The sequence below is a fragment of the Syngnathus floridae genome, chromosome 2 (genome assembly GCF_059516105.1).
Source record: "Syngnathus floridae isolate MCC-2025c chromosome 2, RoL_Sflo_1.0, whole genome shotgun sequence".
Lineage (NCBI taxonomy): Eukaryota > Metazoa > Chordata > Actinopteri > Syngnathiformes > Syngnathidae > Syngnathus > Syngnathus floridae.
Window position 1 is genome coordinate 3,247,104 of NC_142414.1, and position 24,988 is coordinate 3,272,091.

The 24,988-nt window shown below is 42.1% G+C and overlaps 2 protein-coding genes across 8 annotated transcripts in view; both read left to right on the forward strand.

Annotated features, from left to right (window-relative positions):
* lama5 (laminin, alpha 5) overlaps positions 1-24,988 on the forward strand; it is a 347,871-nt gene that overhangs the window by 287,127 nt on the left and 35,756 nt on the right. For all 7 annotated transcript variants that reach the window (XR_015863095.1, XM_088398876.1, XM_088398835.1 and 4 more), the window contains 7 exons: positions 462-641; positions 2,005-2,144; positions 2,215-2,374; positions 9,312-9,445; positions 9,523-9,688; positions 9,754-9,888; positions 11,017-11,168. Coding sequence is in view for 6 of the 7 variants with exons in the window: in XM_088398876.1 (XP_088255002.1) it covers positions 462-641; positions 2,005-2,144; positions 2,215-2,374; positions 9,312-9,445; positions 9,523-9,688; positions 9,754-9,888; positions 11,017-11,168 (1,067 nt within the window). In the remaining variant the exon portion in view is untranslated. The remainder of the gene's footprint in view (positions 1-461; positions 642-2,004; positions 2,145-2,214; positions 2,375-9,311; positions 9,446-9,522; positions 9,689-9,753; positions 9,889-11,016; positions 11,169-24,988) is intronic.
* Positions 1-24,988, forward strand: part of LOC148401301 (uncharacterized) — a 146,555-nt gene that overhangs the window by 52,066 nt on the left and 69,501 nt on the right. The gene's annotated exons all lie outside the window — the stretch shown is intronic.

Here is a 24,988-nt window from a genome sequence, read left to right on the forward strand (position 1 = left end):
GAAGGAGCCGCAAACTGAAACGAGAAAGGTAACAAAATAAAACAGGTAGTGAAAAAACGACACACAAGACAAGACAACAACAACCTGAAAAAAACATGAAAGCATGACAAATAGCTTCTCTTGAATTTTTGATTAATATTTTTGAACAATCCACTATGTACTGAGGCCTCGATAATTTAACCGCGAAGTAGTGAAGGATGACTACATGATTTGATGGGCAGTACAGTGCCGTCCGCCTCACAGTTTGTTTTTTGTTTGTTTTATGGTACATTGCAACTTTTCTGTATCACAATAGCATGCACCAAAATATCTAAAAAAAAAACACACTCAAATTACATAGAGAGTAGACCATTTTGCTTCTGAAATAGCCATTTTCTCACCCAGCTCACCCCTACCTTAATGAGGACAAGTGCTACTGAACATCAATGTAACTTTCTATAACCACTTTTTCCTGCATCCAGGTGAGCGTTCCTGTGAAGTTCAATGGCACATCAGGCATTCAAGTGCGCACTCCGCCCAACCTGGCAGACCTAGCATCCTATACCTCCCTCAAATTCTACATTACATTGCCCGAGGCTGTGCGCTCCCACCGTCAGGAAGACCGCGCCAAGCAGTTTGTCTTGTACCTTGGCAATAGAGATGTAAGCATTGCCATGAAAACACACCCGTGCTCTGATTTTAGATTTTCACAGAACAGAACAAGTAGTCTTAGTCTAATATCAACCCTAACCCTTTGATAAAATATTAAAAATATTGGATGCAGATTTAAAAAAAAAAAAAAAACTGAAATAAAATCCCAACTCCAGCAATAAGCATGTTGTAGGCCACAGGTGTCAAATTCAAGGCCCCGGGGCCAAATATGATTTTATGTGGCCCGTGAAGAAAAATTGTGCATCACATTCGTGTGTAATTACTAGAATTGCAAATCGTCTTCACTTTTAATATCTTTTTTTTAAATATTTGACCAGTTTTTACTCGTCTGATTTGAAAATGAGTTATTTGTCAGTTTGTTTTGTAGCTTTTACTGTATCTAAAATGAGGTGCTCATACATTTATTTGGGTTGACAGTCATAATGGCCCTCCGAAAGAAGCTATGACTACAATGCAGCCCGTGACAAAAATGAGTTTGACACCTCTGTTGCAGGCAGTGCACAGCTGCCTCCGACCACAAAGAAGAAGCAGATAAACCAATGAATAAGCAACTCAACCAACAAAGTACTCGTGTGGCATACTCATGTGGGAGCTGTGTGTGGCCTAACTGTTCAAATAAATGATTGACTCAATGTAGATATTGCAAGAAGATTATATTGCCCATACTAAACAGATTAAATACATCCTGATGGATGAAAATAAATGACTAATTGACTCAATACAGATATTGCAATAAGATTATATTGCCCGTAATAAATAGATTAAACACCTCCTGATGGATAAAAATGGATGGATTTTTCTGCTCAATTCAAAATCCTCAAACGCAATATTACCCAGGATACTGTTTGGGCGAGTGGGGCCATTTGTTGATTTCCCCCTGTAACACTTGACATTCTTGTCTCCCATCCTTATGTGTTGAATTCAAATTCCACTGTCTCATGATTGTTATACACGTCACATCAGACTGATTTCATCAACTGTAATTATGTCGTGGTGGAATTTGTGTTGCTTTGTGAAAGTGGTCACTGTTGCGGTTACAACCCGTCCCTCTGGGTTCTGTCAGAACCGAAATGATTCAGCAATTTAGCCAAATCTTTGTAAGAAGTGTCCACTCTGAGGGTTGAGGTGTGGCATTGAGTGTCATGGTGCTTTTAACCTGCATGAGCAGTAAATGCACTATGTTGTGCCATGGCTCTTATGTGCATGAAAAGAGGCTTCTCAGGGTTGTGGGTTCGAGCCCCGCATTGGGCATCTGCAACTTGTTGGACAGGTTTTAATATTTAATCTGCCATACCCTATTATTAAAAAAAAAAAGAGAAAAAAGTCTATCGTGTTGACTGTTGGTCTTTGTAGTCCTCTAAAGACTTCCTGGGAATGGTGCTGGAAGGGAGGAAGCTGCGCTGGTACTTTAACATCGGTGGTGAAACGGCAGAGGTGTTGATGTCTGAAGATGTCCAGTCCAACGGAAACTTTAATAGTGTGGTCCTGGAGAGGTAGGATACGACACACATGCACGTATGTGACTTGGTGTTGTTTTACTTGCGCTGTGTTTTTGCGTTGAAGGATCCTGCAGTATGGTCAGATGTCCATGTCTTCGGAGGCTTCTGAAGGCGACCAGAGGGTCACCAAAGCCTATGTGGAGGCGGGAGGAGATCAAGGGCTTCTCAGCCTTTTGACCAATAGCACTGTCTTCTATGTGGGGGGGTACCCCAGCACTTTTAAAGTAAGTCCAACCACCATCTTAAAAAGTCCCAAGTATATATCAATATGTTTTTTTTTAAATTATGTTACTGCAGCGAAGACATGGCACTGCCGTGGGAAAGTCAGCAGACAAGATTGACTTTGAAATTATGTTCCAGGTCATGTGTATAGAAATAAAATTTTTAATATGTACACAATACTATTACTCAATAAAGGCTGGTTAGCTCAGTTGGTAGAGCATGAGACTCTTGTTTTCAGGGTTGTGGGTTCGAGCCCCGCATTGGGCATCTGCAACTTGTTGGACAGGTTTTAATATTTAATCTGCCATTATTAAAAAAAATGAAAATAAAACAGTCGTTTATCGTTTTCTCACTTTCCATTTTTCCCGCTTATCATTTTCCCGTTTATCGTTTTCCGCGCTTATCGTTTTCTCGCTTTCCATTTCTTCCGCTTATCATTTTTCACGCTTACCGTTTTTCCCGCTTATTGTTTTTTCTCTTACCGTTTTTTCCGCTTATCATTTTTCCCGTTTATCATTTTCCAAGCTTATCGTTTTCTCGCTTTCCATTTTTCCCGCTTATCATTTCTCCCGCTTACCGTTTTTCCCGCTTATTTTTTTTCTCTTACCGTTTTTCCCGCTTATCATATTTATCATTTTCCGCGCTTATCGTTTTCTTGCTTTTTATTTTCCCCGCTCATCATTTTTCCCGCTTATCGTCTTCTCTCTTACTGTTTTTGTCGCTTATCATTTTTCCCGTTTATCGTTTTCTCGCTTTCTATTTTTCACGCTTATCATTTATCCGCGCTGACCGTTTTTCCCGCTTATCATTTTCTCTCTTACCGTTTTTGCGCTTATCATTTTCCCCGTTTATCGTTTTCCACGCTTATCGTTTTCTCGCTTTCCATTTTTCCCGCTTATCATTTTTCCCGCTTACCGTTTTTCCCGCTTATCGTTTTTTCTCTTACTGTTTTTCCCCGCTTATCATTTTTCCCGTTTATCGTTTACCGCACTTATCGTTTTCTCGCTTTTTATTTTTCCCGCTTATCATTTGTCTTCTGCATTTAACCCATCCCTGTGTGATTTTGATCCATCCCCTGGGGGAGAGGGGAGCAGTGAGTAGCAGCGGTGCTGCGCTCGGGAATCATTTGGTGATCTAATCCCCCAATTCCCACCCTTAATGCTGAGTGCCAAGCAGGGAGGCAATGGGTCCCATTTATATAGTCTTTGGTATGACCCGGCCGGGGTTTGAACCCACAACTTTCCAGTCTCAGGCCGGACACTCTACCACGAGGCCACTGAGCTTGTTCCAGATATTCATGACACCGTTACTTACATTTTTTTCATTCAAAAAATGTTCCGTTTTCCCAAAATTAACACATTTCCGGCAAATTTTTCTCTGTTCATTCTTAATGGCAGATTCAACATTTCACATTTACGTTGTTCCAGTTTGAAATTCACATAATTCAACACATTTAAATCACATTGGCGACATTCCCAAACTTGCCAAATTAAGAAAATTCACGTTTTCACGTTTACAATTTGCACAAAATTTTGCAAAATTTGACAAAATTTCGTTTTTCACTTCTAATTTCTACATACTTCAACCTGTTCAACTCGTTCCAACTTTCAACTGTTCATCTTTTGCCTACCTATTCCACACCTTCCCACTTACCAAAAATTCCACATTTTCACGTCTGAAATTTGCGCAAAATTTAACAAAATTTCCCTTTTCACTTATTTCTCCATTTTTCAACCGATTCAACCCATTCCAAAGCATTTACATCCTTCCAGTTTGAAATTCACATTTTCAGCACAATCAAATCACATTGAGGACATTCCCAAAATTGACATATTAAAAAAATTCACGTTTTCACGTTTAAAATTTGTGGAAAATTTTGCAAAATTTCGCAAAATTTCATTTTTCACTTCTAATTTCTACATTTTTCAACCAATTCAACTCACTCCAACTTTCAACTGTTCATCTTTTGCCTACCTATTCCACACCTTCCCACTTACCAAAAATTCAAAATTTTCAATTTTGAAATTCACACCAAATTTTCCAAAAATTTAGTTTTTCCCTTCTAATTTCTACATTTTTCAACCGATTCAACCCATTCCAACTTTATTCACTTTGTTCACCTTATGCTTACCATATTCACCCCCTTCACCCCCACTTCCACTACACTTACACAATTCAACCCTTGACCCCCACTTCCAGTGTGGCGGCCATATTTGATTGACCCTGAAGTGCCCCCAATGAACCCAGAATGAACTGGAAGTGCTCCAAATCAAACCGGAAGTGACCCCAAATATTCTGGAAGTGACCCCAGCTAAACCGGGAGTGCCCTAAATTAAACCGGAAGTGACGTAAATGAAACCTGAAGTGATCCAAATGAACCGGAAGCGACCTTTTCAAACCGGAAGTGACCCGAGATTAACCGGAAGTGCCCTAAATTACACCAGAAGTGCCCCAAATAAATTGGAAGTTACTCGAACTTGTACAATTTTTGTCCGATTCAACCCGTTTCAACATTTTAACCCCAAAAATAAATCTCCTGAACACGTATATTTCGTCTGAACACGTATATTTCGTTTCGTTCCAAATTTAAAAAAATGTTGGCACAATTTTTGTTTTTACATTCCCATTCACTCTCTAAGGGGATTCAACATTTGCTCTAACTTTGACATTTTTCAACCGATTCAACACTTTCAACTGTGCATCTTTTGCTTACTTATTCCACAACTTTAAACTTACCAAAAAATTCAAAATTTTCAATTTTGAAATTTACGCCAAATCCTCCAAAATTTCATTTTTCACTTCTACATTTTTTAACCGATTCTACCCGTTCCAACTTATAACTTCATCTTTTGCCTACCAATTCAATAACTTCACACTTCCCAAAAATTCCACATTTTTAATTTGGAAATTCACACCAAATTTTCTCAAATTTCGATTTTCCCTTCTAATTTCTACATTTTTCAACCAATTCAACCCGTTCCAACTTTAAACACCATTCTGCAGCATTCCTCAAGTAGCTCTTCAACGTCTTCGCCTTCACACGCAATTTCAACAGGAATTGCATTTTCTAGTTATTTTTCTACTTATTCTGCCCACTTTTTTAACGCTTAACTAGTTCCACATACTGAAACCGATTCACTCTGTTCCACTTTTCACTTATACCAAATATTCATGACACCGTTGCTTATATTTTTTTTATTCAAAAAATGTTCTGTTTTCACAAATTTCCGGCAAATTTTTCCCCATTCATTTTTAATGGAAGATTCAACATTTCCCATTTACGTCGTTCAAGTTTGAAATTCACATCATTCAACAAATTCAAATCACATTGGGGACATTCCCAAACTTGCCAAATTAAAAAAATTCACGTTTTTACGTTCAATATTTGGACAAAATTTCACAAAATTTCATTTTTCACTTCTAGTATCTACATTTTTCAACCGATTCAACTCGTTCCAAATTTCAATTGTTCATCTTTTCCCTACCTATTCCACAACTTCCCACTTACCGAAAATTCCAAATTTTCAATTTTGAAATTCACACCAAATTCTCAAAAATTGCCCTTCTAATTTCTACATTTTTCAAATGATTCAACCTATTCCAATTTTATTCACTTTGTTCACCTTATGCTTACCATATTCGCCTCCTTCACCCTCACTTCCACTATGCTTACCCAATTCACCCCCACTTCCACAGTGTGGCGGCCGTCTTGGATTGACCCAGAAGTGCCCCAAAGTGAACCGGAAGTGCCCCAAGACATACAGGAAGGGTCCCCAAATGAATAGGAAGTAACCGAATATGAACAGGAAGTGAACCGGAAGTGCCCCAATTTTAACAGGAAGTGAACCGGAAGTGCCCCAATTTTAACAGGAAGTGAACCGGAAGTGCCCCAAATCAAACCGGAAGCACCCCAAATTAAACCGGAAGTTCCCCAAACCAAACCGTAAGTGACCTAAATTAAACCGGAAGTGAGCTAAATAAACAGAAAGTGACCTTTTTAAAGCGGAAGTGACCGCAAATAAACCGGGAGTAACCTCAGCTAAAGCGGAAGTGCACTAAATTAAACCGGCAGTGCCCCAAATAAACCGGAAGTGACCTCATTTCAACAACTGCACCTCCATCACTGTCTGGTTTGGATCGGCCTCCAAACAAGACAAGCACAGACTGCAGCGGACAATAAGGACTGCAGAAAAGATAATTGGAATCAACCTCCCATCTATCCAAGACCTGTACCTCTCCAGGACCAGGAAACGTGCAAGTAACATCTCTACAGACCCTTCTCACCCAGGTTGCAGTCTTTTTGAACTACTCCCCTCCGGACGGCGTTATAGAGCTCTGTACACTAAAACCAGCAGACACAGAGACAGTTTCTTCCCCCAGGCTGTTGCTCTGATGAACTCACACCACTCTTAGAGTCTCAGAGTCATTAATTACTGTGCAATAACATCCTGCTCTCCACACCTTTTTTTGTCTACACTGTTTGGACTATGTGTCTTCTCTGCATTCATTGCAGCCTGGTCATCCTAGAAGAGGGACCCTCCCATCTGTGGTCTCTTCTCAAGGTTTCTCATTTCCCCTAGCTGGAGTTTTGCGTTTTCCCTTGCCCTCTTGGGAGTTTAAGATCCGGGGGTGTTTGAGAATATCTTCCATTTTTCACATGTCCTGAGTGTTGTTGTTAGTCACCTAAATGTTGATGAGGCTGTGATTTACCAAAGTCAAATTCCTTGTTTGGCACGCTCCAACATGGCGAATAAAAAACTCTTGAATCTTGAAATGAAACCAGAAATGACCTAAATTTAACATTTGCTCTAACGTTTACAATTTTTGTCCGATTCAACCCGTCTCTACTTTTGAACCCCAAAAGTGAACCTCTTGAACCCGTAGTTTTCGTTTTGTTCCAAATTTCAAAAATTTTAGGCGCAATTTTTGGTTTAAATTCCCATTCATTCTCTGAGGTATTCAACATTTCCTCTAACTTATACATTTTTTAACCGATTAAACCCATTCCAACTTTCAACTGTTCATCTTTTGCTTACCTATTCCACAACTTCCCACTTACCAAAAATTCCAAATTTTCAATTTTAAAATTCACGCCAAATTCTCCAAAATTTTTTCAACTCTAATTTCTACATGTTTCAACCGATTCAATACGTTCCAACATTCAAGTCTTCATCTTTTGCCTACCTATTCCACAACTTCTCACTTACCAAAAATTCAAAATTTTCAATTTTGAAATTCACGCCAAATTCTCTAAAATGTGGTTTTTCCCTTCTAATTTCTACATTTTTCAACCCATTCCAACTTTATTCACTTTGTTCACCTTATGCTTACCATATTCACCCCCTTCACCCCCACTTCCACTATGCTTACCCAATTCACCCCTTCACCCCACTTCCACAGCGTGGCGGCCATCGTGGATTGATCCAGAAGTGCCACAAAATGAACACAAAGTGAACCGGAAGTGCCCCAAAACAAACAGGAAGGGCCCCAAAATGAACAGGAAGTGCCCCAACGTGAACAGGAAGTGAACCGGAAGTGCCCCAATTCAACAGAAAGTTAACCGGAAGATCCCCAAATCAAACCAGAAGTGACCCAAATTAAACCAGAAGTGCCCCAAATCAAACCGTAAGTGACCTAAATTGTTCCGGAAGTGACACAAATAAAGCGGATGTGACCTCAACTCAACTGGAAGTGACTCCAAACAAACCAGAAGTGCCCCAAATAAACCGGAAATGGCCTTAATTCAACCAGAAGTGCCCTAATTAAAACAAGAAGTCACCTAAATTAAACATTTGCCTTAACTTTTACATTTTTTGTACGAGTCAACCTGTTTCAACTTTAGAATTCCAAAGTGAACTTCTTAAACCCGTAGTTTTTGTTTTGCTCCAAATTTCAAAACATTTGAGCGCAATTTTTTTTTCTAATTCCCATTCATTCTCTATGTGGCATTTAACATGTAATGTAACTTCTACATTTTTCAACCGATTCAACCCATTTCAACTTTAAACTGTTCACCTTTTTCTTTACTATTCCACAACTACCCACTTATGAAAAATTCCACATTTTCAATTTTGAAATTCACGGCAATTTCTCAAAAATGTCATTTTCCCTTCTAATTTCTACATTTTTTGACTGATTCAACCTGTTCCAACTTTCAAATGTTCATCGTTTCCCTACCTATTCCACAACTTCCCACCTGACAAAAATTCCACATTTTCAATTTTGAAATTCACGCCACATTCTCCCCAATTATATTTTTCACCTCTTATTTTTACGTTTCAACGGATTCAACCCATTCCAACATTCAACTGTTCATCATTTTCCTACCTATTCCACAACTTCCAACTTACTAAAAATTACAAATTTTCAATTTTGAAATTCACCCGAAATTCTCTAAAATTTCATTTTACATTTCTCATTTCTACATTTCTCAAGTAATTCTTCCCCTTCTCACGCAATTTCTCCAGACATTTTATAGTCTAGTTTTATGTGTCGATCTATTGAGGTAGGTTGAACTGATATTTACAGTTGTTTGATTGTTGTTTGTTTAAACAAATTAGGAAACTGCAAAAAGTAAGTATTACAGAAGAGGACAAATACTTTTTTTCACAGGACTGTATTTTCTAATTATATACAGTAATTGTAAGGGAAACAAGCGCATACTGCTGGGGAGGTTAGCTTGATTACTTTTTATTCTGGCAGCCAGTGGTAACACTAAAATTAAGTCACCTTCATAACAACAGAATGTACTTTTTTAGTGATATTGCTCTTAGCACACACCCATACAGGACACAGTGATTAGTCTTTACAGCAATAGCCATAAGGAATGATGATATTTTTGGTATTACTGTATTTAAGATAACTCCTGTGTGGTACCATGATTAACTCTTTCGTTGTTATGACTGAGATTTCTTCATCATATATCTTCTCCTCGTGCAGCCCCCTGACCCGTTAGCCCTGCCGGGCTTCAAGGGCTGCATGGAGTTGGACACACTCAATGAAGAAGTACTCAGCTTGTACAACTTTGAGCAAATCTTCCAGCTGAACACCACACAAGAGAAGCCATGCGGCAGGTGAGAGCTTGCACCTGTCCACTTCACTAACATCTTTTGTCTGGGTGTTAATGTGTACTTTTTCATGCCATAAAAAGGTCCAAGCCAGCGCTAACACAGGCCTGGGTGAACGACGCTGCTTATTTTGACGGCACCGGCTTTGCCGAAATTTCCTTCAGCGATGAGTCGGCCCGCATGCAACGCTTCGAGCAGGAAGTCAAGTTGGTCTCCCACAGAGGGATTTTGTTGCTGCTTCAAAACAGAGTACGTGTTAATCAGACGACCTTTCATGCCGGGACTATGTGATGAGCCCGTATGTCCACAACCAGGACCAGTTCTTGTGTCTGGCCGTGGTCCGAGGCCACCTGAAGGCTTTCTTCCAGTTTGGTGGTGAGATGGAGGAATTTCAGCCCAAAGATCCCACCTCCCCACTCCTCAGGGTCAGCGATGCAAATCCCAAAGTAGTATGTATGCTTCTATATTCACTTTCATCTTATTTTCCTCATTTTCAATACTCTTCTGCTGATGTTGATGATGGTGGCCCAAAAGGTTTTAGTTTTGGGGACTCTGCTTTGGGTTCCATTTTAAGGAAACATGGTATTTCAGGTGACTGTCAGATCGATGTCCAACTGAGCAAAAACAACATGGACAACACTAAATTGTCTGAGTGAACCCGAACTTTTGATATACAGTCAAACCTTGGTTTTCGAACGTCCTGGTTCTCGAACAAATAGGAATTCAAACGAAAAATTAGAGATTTTTTGCTTCGGTTGTCGAACAAAATTCGGCGGTCGAACCTCGCGAGAAAACCCTCGGCCCGGATGCCGACTGACCCCATTCGTTATTTTATTTTCGTTACTTTGAGGATTGTATTAATCCCTAATCATGCCTCCAATGAAAGCAAGTGGGAGCAGTAAAGCCATCCTAAAACACAAAGACGCTCTTAAATCAATGCGACAGTGAGCGCCCGGCGTGCTGCGGTTGCGCGATCGGACCAAATTAAGCTCCCTACGCACTGAGGTCCACTCAAATTTTGGAAAGTACATCAGGACTTTAAAAATATTTTCTAAATTTCAGCGACGGCTCTGTCACAATAATGCGACCAGCGCGGTGCAGTTGCGTGGTCGGTGGCGCACTACAGTTGCGCGTTCGGCAGTGCGCTGCAGTTGCGCGATCGGACAAAAATGCGCAAATGAAAAAATGCTTAAAAAAGGCATTTTTTTTTAGTCTTGGAACGGATTACATTTTTTTCCATTATTTGTGATGGGAAAAATAGATTCAGATTTCGACCGATTCACTGTATGTATGTGTATATATCAAAAGATCTGGGTGACCCCAAACTTTTGATATATGGATAAATCCAAAGATCGTTTGTCCAACTGAGCAAAAACAGAACACAATAAGAGATTTTATGATTAAATTAATTAACATTATTACTGCATGAACACAAAAGTATAAATTGGTGCCGTTCAGTTGGATGTCATATAACTTCAAGTGTGAAATTAACCTGTTCCTATTTGCAGGTGTACTTAACGTATTAGCCAATCGGTTTAAACCACTCAAGTTAATTAATTGATTGTGGAATTGTTTAGTTGGAGATCATCATCCTGCGATCTCCTCCGTATCGAGTGGTGGTGAGGAGCAACCGCATCCAACTCTTCACGCAATTTTTTTCTGAGAACATCCCAGCCTTTGGACGCACATACTTTCTGGGAGGAGTCCCTGAACACAACTTGCCTGACAGGTCAAAAACACTCCCGCGCTTGCGAACACACGCACACAAGCTCACACACTCACACTCAGTGGCCTAGTAGTAGAGTGTCCGCCCTGAGGCTGGAAGGTTGTGGGTTCAAACCCCGGCCGGGTCATACCAAAGACTATAAAAATGGGACCCATTGCCTCCCTGCTTGGCACTCAGCCTTAAGGGTTGGAATTGGGGGGTTAGATCACCAAATGATTCCCGAGCGCGGCACCGCTGCTGCTCACTGCTCCCCTCTCCCCCAGGGGATGGATCAAAATCACATGGGGATGGGTTAAATGCAGAGGACAAATTTCACCACACCCAGATGTGTGTGTGACGATGATCATTGGGACTTTAACTTTTAACTTTGTTTTTCATGGGCCAAAGTGAGGTACTATTCTGTCATATTTGCATGTGTGTTTGCCACAGCCTCGATTAGTTCAAATAATCACCTTTTCGTGAATTATCTAGATGTACGTACAGTATTTTACTGTTGTTCAACATTTTGTTCTTCTTAAATCATATCACACCGTAAAAAATACAGGAATCCTGTTCGATTTTGAATTGAGTAATAAAAGGTGCATTGTCCATAGTTAAATATCACCTTGTTAAATGGGATTTGAACGCTTTTCAGTTAACCATTTAATCAGTTATCAGTAAAGGTGTCACGACTCGTCTGTGTTCCTTGGTGTTAAAGGCCGAATAAATCCACATTCTCCCGTCAAACTACATGCCGGGGTTTTCGTCACTCCTCAAAGGCACCACAGCTGTCAGAGCGTCAATACTATCGATCTCACGCAGCAGCTGAACCATGTGCCGATGCAGCACAATCAGACACAATAGGAAATGTCAAAATTCGCTGTTTAGCCACGCGCGATTAGCAAGTGGCTGACCAGGCCTTGCGCTAATGGACCAGTGGTTTGGGGGATCTTGTTGGTAACTCACTCCGTAATTAATACAATTTCTCCCGCCACTGCTGAACATATCCCTCCGGGGTTTGGAAACACTCCTGTATAGATATCAGTGCTTCACAATTATTTAAGGATTTTCTATTACGTCAATGCAAGGAAGAAGGAAATAGTTTGGCCCGCCCCAACTCTCCATCGCTGATAGTATAATTTGTCAATGAAAATTATAAATAATATCAAGTACACCTTGATATAACATTGTCTTATTAAATTAATCAATTCTGGGTGTGGTGAAATTTGTCCTCTGCATTTAACCCATCCCTGTGTGATTTTGATCCATCCCCTGGGGGAGAGGGGAGCAGTGAGCAGCAGCGGTGCCACGCTCGGGAATCATTTGGTGATCTAACCCCCCAATTCCAACCCTTAATGCTGAGTGCCAAGCAGGGAGGCAATGGGTCCCATTTTTATAGTCTTTGGTATGACTCGGCTGTGGTTTGAACCCACAACCTTCCAGTCTCAGGGCGGACACTCTCTCACTAGGCTACTGAGTTACTTATTAGTAACATTATTGAAAACAAAAGAAAAAAATATTATGAATAACTTTATCAACATTGTAATTGCTGCGCACACTGACAATGAGAGAGAAACCAACGCTATAGTGGATGTGCATTCACACTTAAAAACTTTAATGTGTGCTTCATAAATGGAATATTATTAAAAAAAAAAGATGAAGCACATCAGCAAACTAGAAAATGCAATTTCTGGAGAAATTGCATGTGAAGGTGAAGACTTTGAATCACTTCTTGGGGAATGATGCCGAATGATGTTGAAATTAGTTGAATTTCTTAAGAAATGTGGAAAATAGAAGTGTAATACTAAATTTTGGAGAATTTGGTTGAATTTCAAGTTTGAAAGTTTGGAATTTTTGGTAAGTGGGAGGTTGTGGAATAGGTAGGCAAAAGATGAACAGTTGAAAGTTGGAACGGGTTGAAATGGTTAAAAAATGTAGAAGTTAGAGCAAATCTTGAATCTCCATAGAGAATGAATGGGAATTAAAAGAAAAAGCAATTGCGCCAAAGTTTTTTGAAGTTTGGAACAAAAGGAAAAAAAACGGCTTCAGGAGGTTCACTTTTGGGGTTAAAATGTTGAAACGGGTTCAATCGGACAAAAAATGCAAAAGTTAGCGACTAATGTAGCTATGTAGGGCAGTTAATGTTGAAATAAGGTCACTTCCGGGGTGATTTGGGTCACTTCCGGTCTATTTGGGTCACTTCCGGTTTGGTTAGAGGCACTTCCGGTCTAGCTGAGGTCACTTCTGGTTTATTTGGGACCACTTCCGGTTTAAAAAGGTCACTTCCGGTTTATTTGGGGTCACTTCCGGTTTGATTTTGGGTCACTTCCGGTTTACCTGAGGTCACTTCCTGTTTACCCAAGGTCACTTCCGGTTTGATTTGGGGCACTTCCGGTTCATTCTAGGTTCATTGTGAGCACTTCAGGGTCAATCCAAGATGGCCGCCACACTGGAAGTGGGGGTCAAGGGTTGAATTGTGTAAGCATAGTGGAAGTGGGGGTGAAGGGGGTGAATATGGTAAGGATGAGGTGACCAAAGTGAATAAAGTTAGAATGGGTTGAATCGGTTGAAAAATGTAGAAATTAGAGTAGAAAAGCGAAATTTTGTAGAATTTGGTGTGAATTTCAAAATTGAAAATTTGGAAATTTCTGTAAGTGGGAAGGTGTGGAATAGGTAGGCAAAAGATGAACAGTTGAAAGTTGGAATGGGTTAAATCGGTCAAAAAATGTAGAAATTAGAGGTGAAAAACGAAATTTTGTGAAATTTTGTCGAAATTTTAACGTGAAAACGTGAGATTTTTGAATTTGGCAATTTTGGGAATGTCGAGAATCATTCCGAATGTGGTTTGAATGTGCTGAATGAGGTGAATCTAAAAGTGGAATGACATAAATGTGAAATGTCGAATCTTCCATTAAGAATGAATGGGGAAAAATTTGTCGTAAATTCGCGAATTTTGCGAAATTGGAAAGTTTTCGGAACACAACAAGGAAGTGATGAACCACTGCAGCCTATGGATATCTCAATGGGCCAAATTTGAAGTTTGCGCATTGACTTGACACTCATGATTAATTGTGTTATTTTTTATATCGTATTAATTTCCAACTTAATTAATCTAATTGTGTTAATTAGTTAATTGTGCATTTTAATTATTGTAAAAAAATCCCTTGATTTTTTTTCCTGATCCATTATTTTAGTAAATGTTGATACCCTTAATATGAAGAAGAGGTTTGATTTTCTTTTGCAGACATATTTTTTATTGCACTAGATTCAATTTATAAAAAAGTCACACAAACAGCCCCTCAACAGTGGTTAAGAATTCAAAATTTGGGCAATCTAAAAAATATAATATAATATGCATATAAAATGTAAACAAGGACTCAGCCTATAGTGCAACAAACCTAGTTTGTTTTTAACTGAGCAGCAATATAACGGTCTTGATTCACCATATTAACATGTTTTCTGATTTCTCAAGAAAGAATTAACAGACCGTTCACCATGATGCTTTTATTTCTAAAAACAGATAACATTTCTGCACAACAAGCCAAGACTAGTGTCACCAGTGTGGCGTGCTTGATGTTTATTTGCGGTCTTGCAAGATCCAGTAAAGTGTTGTAGTTTTTCTGCCGCTACAATACGTGAAAAGAGTACAAAAATTATTAGGCCTTAATCGTGTGACTAAAAAAATTGGTGGCATTAAAAGGAGGTTGGCTTAACCGCACTAATAACTCGATTAATTGACACCACTAATATACATATGGGCACCGTGAGATCGAGTCCTGTTCAATGGCGGTGTGCAAGTGGGTGTGAATGGTTGTTCTGTATGTGTGCCCTGTGACTGGGTGGCGACCAGTTCAAGGTGTAGACTGCCTTTCGCCTGATGTTAGCTGGTCTAGGCTAATCCATGCGCGTAACTCCAGGTGAACATACTCAGAGTTGATTGAACTAACTCAGCTCAGATTTTCTGGAACCGAATACTCAGTCTCCCATCTCAGAGTATGTCAACACAGAGTTCAGGGATAGACTCGGAGTATGTTGAATCTGCTTTCTGGAATCCCCCCTGTACTTTACACATTTTCCTGTACTTTATTATTGTGTGAAGGCGAAGGCATACTATATGTTATTGCTGTACTTTGTGTGAAGACATATGCCATGTTATTTGACACCACTCACTTCATTGTGTGAAGGCAAAGTTTTTATTTTTCAGCTTTATTATTATTATTATTATTATTATTATTATTATTATTATTATTATTATTTAGTGCACCGTTTTCCCAAAATTAAAAAAAAAAAATTGCCAGATTTTTACCATTCATTCCATTTGAAATTCACATCATTCAGCTCATTCAATTCACATTGGAGAGGATTTTCAACATTCTTAAAATTACAAAATTTCAAAAACTCCACGTTTTCACCTTTGAAATTCCCACAAAATTTTATAAAATTTAGTTTTTCCCTTCTACTTTCTACATTTTTTGACCGATTCTCACCGTTCCAACTTTAAACTATTCAGCTTATGCCTACTGAGTCAAAGAATTCTCCCATATTAAAAATTCTGCATTCTCCTTATTAAGAGACCCACAAGTATTTGGACTCATTCATTTACCCCCCTCAAATTTCTACATTTTTCAACTGATTCAACCCGTTCCAACTTTATACTATTCAGTTTATGCCTACTGATTCCAAGAATTCTCCCTTATTAAAACGTCTACATTCTCCCCATTGCCAGACCCATAATCATTCAGTTCCCCCCTCTAATTCCTACATTTTCGACCGAATCAATCCGTCCCAACTTTAAACTATTCAGCTTATGCTTACTGATCCCAAAAATTCTCCCTTATTAAATTAATTTCTACGTTCTCCCCATTACCAGACCCACAAGTATTTGAACTCATTCAATTTTACCCCTCTAATTTCTAAATTTTTTTTTTTCAAAGTCAAAGTCAAAGTCAGCTTTATTGTCAATTTCTCCACATGCCAAAGACACACAAAGAAACCGAAATTTCGTTCCCCCCTATCCCACGGTGACAAGACATGGCTCACAACAGACAAACAGTAAACAAGTATAACAAAAGCGTGCTGAATAAATAATGAATAAATAACACAACAATAAATAAATAAATAATTAATTAAGAGGAGCGTAAAAACGCGTACAGCAGACATTCCCGAAAATAGCGCAACAGTGCCGCACGCTACGCAGAAGGGGGTAGCGAGTTCAGGGCCCTAACAGCCTGGAGAAAGAAGCTGTTGGCGAGTCTGGTGGTGCGGGAGCGCAGGCTCCTGTACCTCTTCCCAGAGGGCAGAAGGTCAAACAAGGAGTGAGCTGGGTGACTCACATCTCTGGCAATCGAGGTTGCCTTGCGGGCGAGATGGGAGGTGTAAATGTCCTTCAGGGAGGGAAGCGAAGCACCAATAATCTTACCAGCCGTATTCACTATGCGCTGCAGGGCCTTCAAGTTCTGTTCAGTGCAGTTACCACCCCAGACAGCGATGCAACTGGTGAGGACGCTCTCAATGGTGCCACGGTAGAATGTAGACAGGACTGCCTGAGGAGCACATGCACGCCTGAGCTTCCGCAGGAAATACAGGCGGCGCTGAGCTTTCTTTGCCAGTGACGAGGTGTTCGCGGACCAGGAGAGGTCCTCACTGATGTGCACCCCCAGGAACTTGGTGCAGCTCACCCTCTCCACCACAGCACCGTCGATGATCAGCGGCAGGTGTGTTGTGTGACCCTTCCGGAAGTCCACAATGATTTCCTTGGTCTTACTGACGTTCAGCAGGAGGTTGTTGTCCCTGCACCACGTGGTCAGAAGGTCAACTTCCGACCTGTACCGAGTCTCGTCGCCCTTCGTGATGAGACCCACCAGAGTCGTGTCGTCAGCAAACTTCACTATGCGGTTGTCGCTGTAGGTCGCAGTGCAGTCATGCGTCAGCAGGGTGAAGAGCAATGGACTGAGCACGCAGCCCTGGGGGGCCCCCGTGCTCAGCGTGATGCTGGCGGAGATTTTGTCGCCAACACGCACCACCTGAGGCCTCTGACAGAGGAAGTCCAGTATCCAGTTGCAGAGGGAGGTACTGAGGCCCAGCTCGTCGAGTTTGGAGATGAGTCGCTGCGGCACAATGGTGTTGAAGGCAGAGCTGAAGTCCACAAACAGCAACCTCACATATGAGTCCTTTCTCTCCAGGTGGGTGAGGGCCGAGTGGAGGGCAGAGCAGATGGCATCCTCAGAGGACCGCTTGGCACGGTACGCAAACTGGAAAGGGTCAATGGTGGGGGGGAGAACGGACTTGATGTGCTCCAAGACCAGCCGCTCAAAGCACTTCATGATGATGGGCGTCAGTGCCACAGGGCGGTAGTCATTGAAGCAGGACGGTGCAGGTTTCTTCGGCACAGGAACGATGGTGGCAGCCTTGAAACACGAGGGGACGATGGCCTGCTGCAGGGAAACGTTAAAGATGTCTGTGAAGACACCCGACAGCTCCCCAGCGCAGTCCTTCAGCGCTCGACCCGGGATGTTGTCAGGGCCCGCCGCCTTACGGGTGTCAATAGCGGCAAGCGCCCTCCTCACACCGTCGGCAGAGAGGCGCAGGGGCTGCTCGTGTGGGGGGGGAGTGGTCTTCAGCGGGCAAGTGCTGTTCTGGGCGTCGAAGCGAGCAAAGAAGCGGTTCAGATCGTTCAGCAGGCGGACGTCGCCCTCACAGCTCCTCGGCGCGGGCTTGTAGTCTGTGATGGTCTGAATGCCCCGCCAAAGGCTACGTGCGTCCTTGCTGTCCTTGAAATGGGTGGAGACCTTGCACGAGAACGCCTTCTTCGCTTCTTTGATGCCTCGGGACAGGTCGGCCCTCGCTGTCCTCAAGCCAGCCTCATCCCCTGCTCTGAAAGCCTTGTCCCTGGCCCTCAACAGTCTGAGGACAGCCCCCGTCAGCCACGGCTTCCAGTTCGCGCGAGTGACGACGGATTTCGAGCAAGTCACATCATCGATGCACTTCGTGATGTAAGAGGTAACAGAGTCAGTATATTCCTCTATGTCCGTCCAATCGTTGTAGGTGGCTGCCTGCTTAAACAAGTCCCAGTCAGTGGTGTCGAAGCAGTCACGAAGTGCATCGGAGGCACCCTCAGGCCACACTCGAACCTGCCTCCGAACCGGCCTGGATGCCTTTACCAATTGTCTGTATGCGGGCAAAAGCAAAACGGTGAGATGGTCAGAAAGCCCCAGATGCGGGAGGGGGGTGGCTTTGAAGGCTCCCTTTTGCGCCGAGTAGACCAGGTCCAGGAAGCTGTCTCCACGTGTCGGAAAAGGAACATGCTGGTGAAGCCTCGGGAAAACAGACTTCAGGTTGGCATGATTGAAGTCTCCAGCGAAGATGGTGAAACCGTCAGGGTGCGCCGTTTGCTGTTCACTGACGGCCTGGTACAGTTCGCCAAGCGCCGCGGTCCTGTCTCCTTCGATGTTGGAAGGCGGGATGTATACCGCGACTAGCAGAATCGCGGTAAATTCCCTCGGCAGATAAAAAGGACGGCACTTAATGATCACAAACTCCACAAGCGGCGAGCAGTGCTTACATACCATCACAGAGTCCCGGCACCATTCTTCTCGGATGTAGACGCATATTCCACCTCCTCGCGACTTTCCCCCTCGTACAATGGCACGGTCCGCCCGATAGCACGCTAGCCGCTCCAGATGCACCGCAGAGTCCGGAATGTTGTCACTCAACCAGGTCTCGGTGAACACGAGCACACAGCAGTTCCGCACCGTCCGGTTCGTAGACCTCAGCAGGCGAACGTAATCCATTTTGTTGTCCAGCGATCGAACATTCGCCAGAAGAATGGAGGGCACCGCCGGTCGCGCTGGGTTGGCCGCCAGCCTGGCCCGGACGCCCCCGCGCTTGCCCCTCTTCTGCTTCCTCGCACACCGTTTCCGACGACTCCCAACCGGGGGAGGAATAGCGGGTGAGGTCGGCGACGGATCAGGACGTAGCAGTCCGAGCCTTTAATGTCGACGCTTCAAAGTCCACAACGCCGCAAAACCCACTTCTGCCGATGTCAAGCAGAACCTGCCTGCTGTATTTGTAGCACGGACAAGACTGTCGGACGAACACTCATTAGACGAACAAATCACCGTACTGACGGGACAGAGAGTGGCCGCTGCGTGTGCACGCGCCGCCATCTTGAATTTTTCGACCGATCCTACCCATTCCAACTTTAAACTATTGAACTTATGCCTACTGATTCCAAGAATTTCCACTTACCAAAAAGTCTACATTGTTTCCATTACAAGATTCACAATTTGGACTCATTCAGTTTGTTCCTTATAATTTATACATTTTTCAACTGACTCAACCTGTTCCAACTCTAAACTGTTCATCTTATGCCTATTGATTCCAAGAATTCTCCCTTGCCAATAAATCTAAATTCCCCCATCATAAGACCCACAAGAATTTGGACTAATTCAGTTTTCCCTCTCTAATTCCCACATTTCTTGACAGATTTAAAGGGTTCCACCTTTAATCTATTCAGCTTATAACTACTGATCATCCATAACATTCCCCAACTTTCTATTCAACTTCTTTGCCTTCACACGCAATTTCTCCAGAAATCAAGATTTAGTTGTAGTGGAATGAGCTACTTTATGCCTAATTCACACTGGGTGTGGAACGGCTGTGGTGCAGTTGTTCTGCGGAAGACCCTCGACTGCAATTCACACCGGCAGCGACCAGCTGCGTTACATCTCTGGAACTCTCCGCCCACAAGACAAGATCACGCTGAAGAATTTACCGTAATTTTCGGACTATAAATCGCTCCGGAGTATAAGTCGCAGCAGCCATAAAATGCCCCAAAAAGTGAAGAAAAAAAACATATAAGTCGCTCCGGAGTATAAGTCGCATTTTGGGGGGCAATTTATTCGACAAAATCCCACACCAAGAACATGAACGAGCAACAACAGGCTAAACAATAGCAATAACAGGCTAAACGATAGGTATGGTAACGTGACAAACACAAACAAAGAGCTGAGAACGGGCCTGACGTAACATATAAAGTTATTAAAGACAACTATTACATAAATAACATGTTTATAAAACCATCTGTGTCACTCCAATTCATTAAATCCATTGATCGTTCGATCCGATAGCAATAACAGGCTAAACGATAGGTATGCTAACGTGACAAACACAAACGAAGAGCTGAGAATGGGCCTGACGTAACATATAGAGTTATTAAAGAGAACTATTACATAAATAACACGTTTATAAAACCATCGGTGTCACTCCAATTCATTAAATCCATCGATCGTTCTTTGTCAACGGCTGACGGCACTTGCACTTCAAAATATTCCACAGGCCCTTATATCGATAAAGAAATTATTTTTCAAATAACTATTATATAAGCAATATTATCAAACCGTCTGTGCACTTTAAATCATTAAATCCATCGATCAAATTCCTCGTCCTTTGTCAACAACGCCGCGCGTGCGTCCTGACGTCAGCCTCGTCGTTATTCCACAGATCTACTATATAACTATATTATAGCGTTAACAAAGTACAAGGATAGACGTGGGTTTGGTAAACGGCTCTTTATTTAACAAAACAAACTTCCAAGCGTGTGGCGGCGTGGACTTCCAGCCACCGAAGAGAGCTCCATACAATAGGACCGGGCGTGCGTAAAAGCCATGTCCGAGCCCCATGCACTGTCCGCGGACAGCTACCCGACCGAGCGCCGGCCCCCGACTTCGATCAACTGAAGTGAAAGAGAGCTCAGTAGAGTAGGAACTGGCGTCCGTAAAAGCCATAATAGTTTTTCAAACCTTTTATGTCACTCCAAATCCTTAATTCCTTCAATCTCCGTGTCCTCCATGTCACTTAGAAACAAAGCTACTAATGATGCCGGTACGTTTGTCCATTATGTAAACAACCGCCGCGCCGTGCCACTGACGTCACTTGACATTCAAATTACAGTAATGCTTTGGTACATCACGGTTCTCCAAACTTTCTTGCTGCTGCTCGATTACTGTTTTCGGCTGCATATTTTACAACTTGAAGTTTGTTACCTGCAAAATATGAGTTTCTTTTTGGTGCCATTTTTCTTAAGCCCTTCCCATTTAGAGCACCCTCATCCAGTTTCGTCCGGAAATATATATTTTTTCAGATGTAGTTTTTTGTTTTGTTTATTTGGTTGTTTCATCAAAATCAAAGTCTGCTTTATTGTCGATTTCTTCATATGCCAAGACACACAAAGAGATCGAAATTACGTTCCCACTATCCCACGGTGACAAGACATAGAACACAATATGCATACAAGTAAACAACACAAATAAAAACCAAGAAGGCACAAACAATGAATAAATAAGAGTGATGAATAAATAATAAATAAACAAATAACATAATAAATATAAGAGGAGCAAAAATGGAACAAGTGTGCATACAGCAGACAGTGGACTCGGATATGGCGCTTTAAAGTGTTAATTGCTTTATTTGATTTTTTCTCTTTTTTTTATGTTTTGAATATGTTCAAGATAAAGATATAAAAGCATGTAAAGTAATCAACTATACTAAAAATAACATGTGAAGTGGTCAACTATACTTGTGATGTGTTAATGATCAAGTAAAAATTTGTGAAAAAAAACCATATATAAGTCGCTCCTGAGTATAAGTTGCCCTCCCACCCAAACTATGAAAAAAAAACGCGACATATAGTCCGAAAATTACGAGAGTTCACGTGATAAAAGATAGGTATTTGTAAACTATAGCAATCCTTTAGTTCACATTGATACGCTTTTGGGACATTATTTTGGGATTGGGGCTCTTCTATCATGGGTAATAACGTTTTGTGTTTATATAGTGGTATTTTGTCATGTTTAGTTTATTTCGAACTCATTTGTTGCCTTTAATGTCTGATTCATGCCAAGGTATGTAGTTCGCTGAAATGAAAGATGATATTTCCATCAATTAAAAAAAAACGAGTTCGCAGAATGGTTCTATTTTGAAATATACCGGATCCACCTTGTACACCAATGCCTGAATTCCTGTCTGAGCCATGTAATTTCTTATTGAGAAGTGTGAGATATTAACTGATAGTGAATATGGTTTTAGGCCAAAGCGATCTGCATCTTTAGCTTTAATTGACCTTGTGGAAGAACTGTCAACAAGCATTGACGACAAGAAGTTTGCAATAGGAGTTTTATTGACCTTAAAAAGGCCTTTTATACAATTAATCATGAAATGTTGCTTCAAAAACTGGAAAGGTATTGGACTAAGCTACTTAGAACATAGGCAACAGTCCGTGCAGATGGGAGAGAAAAAGTCAATGCTTTTAAATATAACCTGCGATGTTCCACAAGGATCAATATTGGGACCAAAATTATTCATATTATATATTAATTATATAATTAACACCTCTAATATTTTGAAATTTGTCATTTTTGCTGATGACACAAATATCTTTTGTGAAGGAGAGAACTTACAACAACTAATGAAGGCTGTCTCTGATGAGCTTGCAACGCTAAAACTGTGGTTTGACTCAAATAAATTATCTCTTAACATAAAGAAAACCAATTTTATGATTTTTGGGAAATGAAAAATCTCAGAAGACATAACTATTGAAGTATTGTGTGATAACACTAGATGAGATAGAGTTTATGAAAACTCCTTTCTGGGAGTAATAATTGACCACAGTCTCAGCTGGAAGCCGCAAGTCAATCACATCTGTTCAAAATTGGCAAAGACCGTGGGTATACTTTGTAAAGTCTGATGCTTACTGAACCAGAAAACAATGTACAGTTTATACTGCTCTCTGTTTCTTCCTTACATGTCCTATGGTGTTGAGGTATGGGGTAATATCTACAAAACCACCCTAAAGACCGTATGCACAATGCAGAAAAAGGCAATTAGAATTATCAACAATGTTGGGTATTGTGAACACACAAGTAATTTATTTATTAAATTACAAACATTAAAATGTATGGATTTGGTAGATTTCAAGACCGCACAAATTATTTATAAAGCTAAAACAAAATTACTCCCTAATAATAAATGGTTAATAGAAAGAGAAAGTGATTATAATCTAAGAAGGAGAGGGAATCTTTTACAACCTAAGGTGCGCACCACCCTCAAAAGCATGTGCATATCTGTCAATGGGGTAAAGCTATGGAATAATTTACCTGTAACGATCAAAGACAGTAAACACACTGCCCAATTCAAAGTACACTTGAAAAATTTTACACTAGAAAATTATAGTAGGTGGCTCGGTGGCACACTGGGTAGCACGTCCACCTCACAGTTAGAAGGGTGCGGGTTCGATTCCACCTCCAGCCCTCCCTCTGTGGAGTTTGCATGTTCTCTCCGGGCCCGCGTGGGTTTTCTTCGGGCACTCCGGTTTCCTCCCACATCCCAAAAACATGCTTGGTAGGCCGATTGAGCACTCGAAATTGTCCCTAGGTGTGAGTGCGAGTGCGGATGGTTGTTTGTCTCTGTGTGCCCCTGCGATTTGCTGGCAACCGGTTCAGGGTGTCCCCCGCCTACTGCCCGTTGACAGCTGGGATTGGCTCCAACACGCCCGCGACCCCCGTGGGGACTAAGCGGTTCAGAAGATTGATGGATGGATGGAAATTATAGTAATTGAAATCTTTTGCTTGTCTGTTTTCATCTATATAGTCCATATCTTATTTATTTATTTTTCTTTCCAGAATATTATTTCATAAACTGTTTTTCATTTCCGAAATTGGTGAACTGTACCAGGCTGTCAGTGAACAGCAAACCATCTTCGCTGGAGACTTCAATCATGCCAACTTGAAGTTTGTTTTCCCGAGGCTTCACCAGCATGTTACTTTTCCGACACGTGGAGACAGCTTCCTGGACCTAGTCTACTCGGCAAAAGAGAGCTTTCAAAGCCACCCCCCTCCCCTATCTGGGACTTTCTGACCATCTCAGCGTTTTGCTTTTGCCCGCATACAGACAATTGGTAAAGGCATCCAGGCCGGTTCGGGTGTGGCCTGAGGGTACTTGTTTAAGCAGGCAGCCATCTACAACGATTGGACGGACATAGAGGAGTATACTGACTCTGTTACCTCTTACATCACGAAGTGCATCGATGATGTGACTTGCTCGAAATCCGTCGTCACTCGCGCGAACTGGAAGCCGTGGCTGACGGGGGCTGTCCTCAGACTGTTGAGGGCCAGGGACAAGGCTTTCAGAGCGGGGGATGAGGCTGGCTTGAGGACAGCGAGGGCCGACCTGTCCCGAGGCATCAAAGAAGCGAAGAAGGCGTTCTCGTGCAAGGTCTCCACCCACTTCAAGGACAGCAAGGACGCACGTAGCCTTTGGCGGGGCATTCAGACCATCACGGACTACAAGCCCGCGCCGAGGAGCTGTGAGGGCGACGTCCGTCTGCTGAACGATCTGAACCGCTTCTTTGCTCGCTTCGACGCCCAGAACAGCACTTGCCCGCTGAAGACCACTCCTCCCCACACGAGCAGCCCCTGCGCCTCTCTGCCGACGGTGTGAGGAGGGCGCTTGCCGCTATTGACACCCGTAAGGCGGCGGGCCTTGACAACATCCCGGGTCGAGCGCTGAAGGACTGCGCTGGGGAGCTGTCGGGTGTCTTCACGGACATCTTTAACGTTTCCCTGCAGCAGGCCATCGTCCCCTCGTGTTTCAAGGCTGCCACCATCGTTCCTGTGCCGAAGAAACCTGCACCGTCCTGCTTCAATGACTACCGCCCCGTGGCACTGACGCCCATCATCATGAAGTGCTTTGAGCGGCTTGTCATGGAGCACATCAAGTCCGTTCTCCCCCCCACCATTGACCCTTTCCAGTTTGCGTCCCGTGCCAAGCGGTCCTCTGAGGATGCCATC